Here is a 9,895-nt window from a genome sequence, read left to right as displayed (position 1 = left end):
GGCATGCTTTAATGTGAAAGTTTCTTTAAATTTGAGTTTCATCTTCAGGTTTCCACAGTACCTTCATTTGTAACAATAAATGATATTGATCAAGGTCGTACCCGAATCAAATTAATTTGGAATTAAAGTGCAGTATACACTAGGAAGTGACTCTTAGGTCGTCTATCAAGGACCAACAATTGGTTGAATCATTAGATCAAACACGTGGTAGGGGGTAGTTTTTGGACAAAATTGTGAAGTTAAATTAAACAATTAAAACACGAATTCAAAAACTAATTAAAAACGGTTGGTCACTAGCTCAATTACATGCTTCCAATCACATATTAACAACAATTACCCAATCCTCTAACGCCTAATCCAACACAAGTTAACCAACTAAGTGAAAACTAACCATGTTTTCATAAACGCGAATTAAGCACACGCAATGCTTTCATTTAATCATGTTCGCGCTGCCACAGATTAAGCAAACGCGGTTTAATCGACTAAGCGAAGATTAAATGCAATTAGACAACTAAGCATGTATCCACCATTGTCTTATCATCCGCTACCGTCTTTATCATCCTCCATCGTCTTCATCTTTCCTTTTGAGCCTTAGGTATTCTCCACCATTTTTTCCTCTCATACATGATCTTCCAATCTTGGAGGAAAAGGTAGAAGCTTCAAGCATTTTTTGTTGTTGTTTTCACTTGGGAACAATTTGGTTAACATCTCAACCAAATCAAAGAAGATGTGTTCTACAGGATGAAACCCGGATACCCGGAGCAGCAGTAGTAGCCTCTCCTCGCCGTCAAAGTCGAGCTCGAACAGTTAAAGCTAGTTACTCCAGCTCAGCCGTTAAAGCGACCATCGAACAATCCCTTAACGTTGTCCCCTCCACCATCAATTCTGGATTGGGATTTCGGCCTAGCACGGTGGCTTTGTCGAATTCCGCCACCGGCCGGAAATTGTATCTGAACCCGTGTCTGCAGCAGCGATTTTACTCTTATAATGACAATGTTAGTTATTGGGCCTTCAGCCTTGTTTAAGATTTCAGGGTTGTTCACAAGTAACGCTAGACCCTAAGTCAATGTTCCCGTAGTAGTGTTTATCGCAACCAATATTAAGGCCATGAATATCACTTTGATTGTGATGTTGGTGTCACGACCTTAAAACTCTTCACCCTCCTCAACAAGCCTAAGAAGCACGTCCATGAAATCCCCGTTACCAGAATCACTTTTCTAGTTGCGTTTGTGTTGTTCCAACCGAACTTGAGCCAACCCATCTAACTCTTTTATCGTCTTCTTCATTTTTTGTTCTTCTCCATCCAAATCCAACCATCTCAAATATGGCAGGGCATCAGACACAATGAATGACATAGACAGATGAATGAAGTCATCGAGTATCTTTTGGATCCGTTTGATAACAACTGATTTAACGTGTTTGTGTGTGTATATTTTGTGAACAAATCAACTCCTTCATAGCTTTTACCTTGTTTTATCCTCAAGTTTAGTGTGTTTCCTAGTTTTCTTGTGTTTTATTTAGTATATGCTTATTTTTGTTTGAGTGTTTGAAATAAATGAATAGGAAGCAATTCTAGTGGAGGAAAATAAGCAAGAACTCAAGGGAACATGTTTTGGGACAATAAAAGATCAATTTGAAGCCAATACTCATGTTGGACGCCTTTGGAAGCGCACAAGAGCCTGAATTTTAGAATGTTGTGAAAACTGTTAGACCCGGGCGCCCTTGGGGGGCATTGGGCGCCCTTATGTGTGCTGCAGCCAAATTTCCACGCTCGGGTGCCCAGCACCCTGTGGTTCGCTGTTGGTGCTTAATTATAGCGCCCTGGCACCCCTGAGGGGCGTTGAGCGCCCTTTACTTCGCTGTTTTGTGTTTAATTATGGCACCCGGGCGCCCCAGAAGGGGGGCGGGGTGCGACTTTCTGCTGATGTGTCAAAATGGGTTATTTAAACATGGGTCTCGCGATTTTTGGGGATTCTTCTCCTCCTACACTTCATTCTTCACCTAGAGAGATTGAGAGAGGCCCTTGGAGGCTATTTGGGGTGTTGGGAAGCTCTCTCACTCCTCATTGGGTCTTCACGCTTCATCAATGGTGATTTTTCCCCTTTTGGGTTGAGGAAGAAGATGGGTCATAAATTGTAGATGGATATGCAAAGGGGAGGCACAAATGGAGCATGGAGCAGCTGCCAAGAACCTTGGGAAAGGCTTTGCATCTTCTCTTTGGTTCCAATTTCTTCCCTATCTCTTCAATTTTGTAGAACCCTAAGTTCTCCACCATGGAGGGCTTTTCCTATTTGTTGAAATTAGTTGTAAAACATGGAATTCTTATGTATTTTGTGATGTTAATGATATATTTTGCTGAGATATGCTTAATGCTTGTTGTGGCTTGATCACCTATGGCATGAATTTTGGTTCTTGATGTATTGAGAAATATGATTGAACCTAGAATTGAAATTGAAGACTTATTGGATGGAATTGAGATGTTTGTAAATGCATGAGAATGAAATGGATGAATTCTAATATTACAAATTGTAAATACACTATGTTAAATTCCTTGCACACCAACTGTTTGATAAAATACCAAAAAGAGTTTCTTGTGTTGTTTTTGTGCACTTTGATGTCTAATTGAGTTATAAAAGGAAGAATTGTCCTGTGTTGCACAAGTCCCTTGGGAGAGAACGATATTTATCACTTGCTACGCTGCGACCGATGCACTTGCCGTTGGTTTTGTAACCAACAAGTTTTTGACGCCGTTGCCAGGGACTTGTGTTCCAACACAAGACAATTTGGGCATTTATTTGTTCTCACTATCATTTTCACTAGCAAAACATTTTCCTACCATTGCTCTGAACATGATGTTTAACATTATGTCCCCAAACCATCTCTTCATCTCAGTTGTTGCTTTTTCGGAACCATTAAGTTTCCTCTTTTGCCAAATATCGTAATTCTCTTTCATCGTTATCTTCACCTCTGATTCCATCACGTGCTTAAGCTTGTCAATTGGACCAAAAATCACAAACAAAGATGCAAAACAGATCACCAGAAACAAAAATGTAGAAGAATAAAAGAGAACCCTACTTCAATAAAATCAAGCATCAACATTGAAAATGATCAGATAACTTTACCAAAAGAAATTTAAAAGGAAGAAAAAAAATTCAAAACATATACTTAGAGATTAATAATCTTAGGATCACACATTCAACGAAATACCTAGGAACATTCACACATTAATAACAACAGGGGTCACGAGAAAGTTAAGAAAAGTCTTCATCTGAAATTTTGACCATAAAATTAAGGTTTATAAAATCATTGTAGCCACAATTGTGTCACCTTTACGGGCAATCCCCCCACAACATCAAGAATAACAGATTTAAAATTTTGGACACAAAAACAGAGAAAAACAACCTATGAACACAACTTCTGAAGAAAAAAAAAAACAAGCTTACCATGGTTAGTGAAGGTGGTTGTTGACCTCTTGAAATCCCCATTTTGGGATTGTCCCTTAATTGAGAGATGGGGTTTTCTCAAATGCTCACGTTATTCATTTGGAGAAGGAGCTTCCTTTTGATAAGGCATAAATACCTGCAAGATTGAAGGGGGGATTTGATTGAAGCACTAATTCAGATTTGTATATTTTCTCTTTTCCATTTCATAATCTCTCTTTTCCATTTCCTAATTTCCATATCTTATCAGTCTCTTTCTTTTTTTTCTTCATTTTTCCAATTCAATTCTTCATTTTTCTGATTCAATTCATTTTTCCCTTTTTATTTTTCTCAAAGCTTTCAAATTTATCTAAGTCGTCGCTCACCCACGAACTGATCGTTGTCTCTCACCACTGTCAACAACCATCACTGTCGCCATTGGCTGAGGGGTCCTTTTCGACCACGACATGCCATAGCTTCCGACCTTGAGCTTTCCAATGCTCCTTCCTGCTCGTTAAAAATCTCCTAACCTGAAGAAATCCATAATATGAACAATTAAATAATATAACATAACACGTCATATAACACCTATACAATACTTAATAACAAATTAAATAATAAATTCCACGTAATATAAGACATACATTAGCGCATCACGTCAACAAATTTTAATGTCGTTTGTGACATCTTATCGGATAGGAAAAAATTGGCTTAGTTTTTCAAATATTAGGACCCAATTTATACAGTTGTAAATACGAGGATCCACTTAAGGTTCTCGTACAAATATGAAGATCATCCAAGGGTTTAATTTTTTTTTATTTTTCTGATTTTTTCTATCTTTATGATTTTTTTTCTATCTTTTCTTGTCTTGTCTCTTTTCTTTTTTCTCTCTCTTTTTTTTAGAACACAAATGTAAGAGACAAGATACACAACATATTCACAAAACACAAAAGAAGAGGAACCAACTAACTTATTCATGAGAATCCCAAGAAGACCACTCTTGTTCCCAAAAAAATTCTAAAGCTCCAAAGTTCCCTAAGGTTAAGTGATCATGGTTTTTCACTTAAGGCTAATTAATGAGCTTCAAAAAAAAAAGGAAAACATAGGCTCAAAGGGGTTATCAATGGATTAAAACAAAGTAGGCTTATTTGGCTAGAGAGACTCAAGAACAAAATTGCCTTTATCACTTCAAAACATGTGTATCAATCAACAATCATCAACAAGAGTCAAGGCAAGGCACATGTGCAAGTAATCAAGAGATATATCACACAAGAAAGAACATAAAGTGGCTCAAATCTTGACACACGATATTTCTGTCACAATCAATCAACCTCTCAAACATCATAATCATATTTCCAAGCAAATAAAGCAAGGATTTCAAACTATAAGTATCAATCAAGTGCAGGAAGAGCCCGGGAGTTAACAAAGGATGCGACCCAAATAATTGTTGGTGGCCACAAGAAAAAAAATGTACCATCTGCCGTAAACTGGGACACAATAGAACGAAGTGCCCCTTACGTCCAGACATCACAGAACCAACATGTCCCTCTGCCTCACAAACACAGGAAGCCAATCCCCAATCCCCGCAACCACCATAACCTACTCAGGAGTCCATTCCACATTCAACTCCACCAATCATGAGGAAGAAGTTAGCTATCAGAAGAAGAAACGTTTAGATGTATTTTGAAGTCAATTACAAACACTTTGGATGTATTTTGGACTTATTTACTTGTGTAAACTGATGTGATCAAGTTTTATTATGTAGTGTCATTATCATTTCATCAAGTATTATTATGTCCTCTTATAGGTGCACCTTAATTATGTAGTCATGACAAACACCTGTGTTAGTATATTATGCCAGAGATTTTACATGTGTTCATATCCATTTGGGACAAAAAGTAAAGTGATGTGATCAAGTTTACTTGTGTAAACTGATGTGATCAAGTTTTATTATGTGCTGTCATTATCATTTCATCAAGTATTATTATGTCTTCTTATAGGTGCACTTTAATTATGTAGTCATGACAAACACTTTTGTTAGTATATTATGCTAGAGATTTTAGATGTGTTCATATCCATTTGGGACCAAAAAGTAAACAATTTTAAATACAATTAGGGACCACATTGGACATTTTAAAATGAAAACGGATACTATATTTAACATTTCACATGAACACCTTCACATTACATGAACAAAAACATCCAGCTACACTTCAACGTCAACGTTCAGCTTCACCTTCACATTCATATGAACATAAACAGTTTCTTAGACCTCAACGAATACACTGAGCCACCTACGAAGATCAACCTAAACAGACCTTGAGAGTGACAATGTTAACTACAATAGCAACACACATAGCTCCAAGTAACAATTTCATCCTTTTCTGCAAGTTTTGGACTAAAATTTCCAGATCACAAATCCTCCTCCTTTGTCTGACAGTTTCATTATCTCTTTTCTCATTATTTTCTTCAGTATACCATTTGAAAATGTTACAGTAAATTCCTCTTGAAGATCCATCATGTTATGCACCAAATAAGGCACAAAATTGATTCTAACTCATCAATCTATGAACAAATATATTCCAAATAAAGTGAAAAGGGAAATTAAAAAATCTTGTAATGACGACATCCCCAAAATTTTCGTCCTGCATTTTGTGGAGTTCTCGCAACTTTGCTCACAGCATAATCACCATACTTGCAATGAAGGATTATCCCACCTCCCCTCCAACCACCATCATTTGCGGATTGTGAATTCTTTCGCACCCTATTTTAGAACAAGACGAACATCCTTGAGAATAAGCCATTTCTATCCCACAACCTCTACTAAAAAAAGTTAACAACTTGAAAGAATCCTCCTAACTTCATCGAACCCTAACCCACCCCTTTTATTAGCCTCAACTTTAAATATTTTCACCAACTCACTTCACTTCACAGAGTCATGTAAGCATCATTTTAAACAGGTCATTAATGTCACGCCATGCAAGCATCTGCACCGTTATGATTTTAACGCCATCTACCAAAAGGACGATATTGAACAATTTTTAATGAAATATGAGACCTTAGTGAACTTTTTTCAAAGGTAGAATCATTTTGAACCAAACTCCCAAAAGAAGAGACCAAATGATGTATTAAACCTCTCTTTTTATAGTTTGATAATGAGATACTTTTCTTTTGTCAGTTATGAGTATTTTTTTTTATTATTATATATATATATATATATATATATATATATATATATATTTTGACATATATAAGTTTTAGTATAGTAAGAAAAAAATAAATAGACTTAGTTCAAAAATTTTAATTTTATTTGAACTCCATTAATGAATGTGATACTTGAATAAGTATTTGGTCTTTAATAATTACATGTGTATTTGTTAAAGAAAATATTAACGTTAATATACCATTAATCTTGAGTGATTCTTTTGAAATGTTTTGAATATTAATATTATAATTTTCTATTTAATAAGCATATGTAAGGATTACTAGGCATTCAACACGTGATCAATTATATTAATCATCTACAAAATTAAAAAAAAAACTATCAAAATTAAAATTGTTATACTACAATATAATTTGTTATTATACTAAGTAAAAAATATGTTATAGTAATATTTATTTTTAATCATTATTTATTTTTATTATAATTGTTGATCATCATCAAATATAATATCAGGAAGATAGAATTACTAGTATATGTAACTCTATTCGTAATGGTTCTGTAAATTTTGTAAGCTTGTATTGTCTGCGCGGAGACAATTGAATTCAAGAAAAGTAAGGTCTGGATTATTTTTGAAAGCCTATGTAATATTCAATTCGTGATGAACTGCATTCATCCGTGGCACGAAGTTAAAATAAATTATTCCAACTACTTGTAACTTAGTGACGAAACAAAACATATGATAAAAGTTTGAGATTATGAAGCAACAAATAAAGAAATCGAAGAGATCCATGGAACGAAATATGAAGAAAGTGAGAAGCAAAAGGGTCATCATCCATGGATTTATCTGCACAGACAACACAGAGTTACTGGTGTTCCATATCCGTTGCTTTTCTCCAACGCTTTATGAGCAACGTGGCCACCAACAAATAGCGATTTCGACTCTTGAACTGGGAACAAGCCATTATGTCCATAAATGGTTGAACAATGATTATTCCTTCTATGATTTCCAGCTTTTCTTTCTGACAGAAGATTGTTACCAGCAGCACTCACACTCACTGCATCAGTAGTTAGCTTTGAACAAAATGAGAACAACCAAGGCCTCAGCTTGTGATTATTTTCGTTGTTCTTTGAGGGTTGCTCCAATCTTCCCTTGCTTGATCTCCTTGAGACTTCTAAAAAGCTAGAAATTCTCATGAGGCTGCCAAGCGTGATGCTCTTGTCACGGAAGAATGATGCAGTGGACTTAACCCAGCAATACCAAGTTAGAAAAATGACTCGTGAAAAAAATGCTATATATGAACATGCATAATCCAATCTAAAATTTCCTTTGAAATTACTTCTGTCGAATATTATATCGTAACTTTTGAATTACTCTACGTAGAATCTATGGAAAATGGTCGTGTTCACTAGACGTTATGCTTTTGATTTGTGTTTAGAAAACGACTTCTCAAACTTTTGACTCATTTTTGCTATTCATTAAACATATTTTTCAACATGATATTAAATACAGTTGGCAATAATTCTTCACTTTAAGTGAAAAATAATACTGTTGAGAATATTAAGTAGGCACTCAAACTAGTTTTCTTTTAATAATTTGACTCATTTCATAATTAAAGGAATATTTTAAGGAAAATAATATTTTGACACTAATTTTTTGACACCATTTTGACACCGCACACGTGTCAAAATATGGTTGGACAATTTCAAATTAAAAGAAAAACTTTGGTTTTTTTCTTCCAAATATACCCTTGTCTCAGCTATTTTTAATTTGAAATTGTCCAACCACGTTTTGACACATGTGCGATGTCAAAATAGTGTCAAAAATTGGTGTCAAAATATCATTTTCCATATTTTAATTGAGTTGTACTTGAATATGACAACCTATAAATTAAAATTAAAGACAAAAGTAAAATCAGAACCATTTTGTTTCAACGCATAGTGTGGCAACGCAAGGCCATGTTCTGGACCATGGGAACCAAGCAACACCGGTAACACCGAAGAGATTGAGAATCCAAAAGAGAACAACAAGAAGATGAATTTTCTTTATGGGTGATTTTTATGCATGTAGTTATTCATGTTCTCAAGGGTTTTGATGTTGTTTTAAAAGAACAATATTACCATAATATACTTTTACATTCATTTGACACGGAATACAAACGTAAAATAGTTTTAAAAATGTAAAATTTTGTATTTTTTCAAGAAATAAATGTAAAAAAGTTAAGTGTGTCAAAAAATCATTTTTCATTCTAAACAATGTTACACACTTTTATATTTAACACAGAATATAAAAGTAAAATGATCTTAAAATATTCCTGGCAAGTCTAATCGCTAAAATCATAGTCACATAATATACATAATATATTGAATGAATGATTAAGCAGCTGTGTTTCGTGGGTATTACTTGTGTTTCATTTCCACAAAGGTTTCCCACATTTATTAGACTGATACTAATGCACATTATCTAAAACAGTTTACATCGTAAAGAAAAAACATATTAAATAAATTGACATTGTACAATTACCTTTTTCAAGTAAATTTTGTAAAATTAATTTAAATTTAAAATCTTTGCTTATTGTGTAATTTTTTGTAAACTTAAGTTAATATTAGAATCCACTGCTTGAAACATTACAATGACTGTTTGAAAAACTCTAAAAAATTCGTGAATGAACTTTAAAACTAGACAGAATGTGTAAAAGTTTAGCTTGACCATTATAGGTTTGCTGAAAGAAAGTTATTTACCTGTGCGTCAAGATCTGATGAAGAATCAGTTGAATGGGTGGGAGAAGCAGTGAGAATGGTGCTGAAGGAAACTGAACCAGAGAAATCACCATTTCCTGCTAACCCAATTCTTGCATTCAATAGTCTCAAACCCAAAGGCCACCCTTCTTCCTGCATTGCCTCAAAACCAGCCAAAGGGTACGTAAAAAAAACATAAGATAGAGAATATGAAATACTTATTTTTGTTATCCAAACTGAAAGTTAAGAGAAATTTTTAATATCTCTTTTTCAATCAGTAAACGTTCCAAAAACACTGTTCATGAATCGATTGGCATGTATGATATGGATAGAACTTTGTTGTTGTTTCTGGTATAGCAAAAACTCTTCAAATATTTAAAAGCCACCGTTTCCTGAGAGCATTAATTATGACACTTGAAATAGCAACTTTGTATGTGAATGAGAGTGAGTGTAAGAGGAGAGAGATGATACCTGCAAAACCATTACTGTTTGAGTGAATTACCTTGGAATGGTATGAACAAGACGGAAATGAAATAGTAGGTGTTAAAATACTCACCCACCTAAGACTCAATCCCTG

General features: G+C 34.6%; 1 protein-coding gene across 1 annotated transcript; it reads right to left on the bottom strand.

Annotated features, from left to right (window-relative positions):
* Window positions 1-7,205: 7,205 nt before the first annotated feature.
* LOC106773818 (uncharacterized protein At3g17950-like) lies at window positions 7,206-9,895 on the bottom strand. Its single transcript, XM_014660574.2, has 3 exons — window positions 9,790-9,895; window positions 9,322-9,471; window positions 7,206-7,824 (listed from the first exon to the last, which is right to left on the bottom strand). Exons 1-3 carry the CDS (start codon window positions 9,799-9,801, stop codon window positions 7,423-7,425), a joined length of 564 nt encoding a protein of 187 aa, XP_014516060.1. The 5' UTR covers window positions 9,802-9,895; the 3' UTR covers window positions 7,206-7,422.

This window comes from Vigna radiata, chromosome 9 (genome assembly GCF_000741045.1).
Source record: "Vigna radiata var. radiata cultivar VC1973A chromosome 9, Vradiata_ver6, whole genome shotgun sequence".
Lineage (NCBI taxonomy): Eukaryota > Viridiplantae > Streptophyta > Magnoliopsida > Fabales > Fabaceae > Vigna > Vigna radiata.
This window is presented reverse-complemented; position numbering and strand designations above follow the sequence as displayed.

Bases quoted from the DNA above. Each gene is read 5' to 3' on its own strand.
- LOC106773818 (XM_014660574.2), bottom strand. The intron at 7,825-9,321 runs GTAAATAACTTT...TGCTGGGTTAAG, and splicing joins CATCAGATCTTGACGCACAG to TCCACTGCATCATTCTTCCG.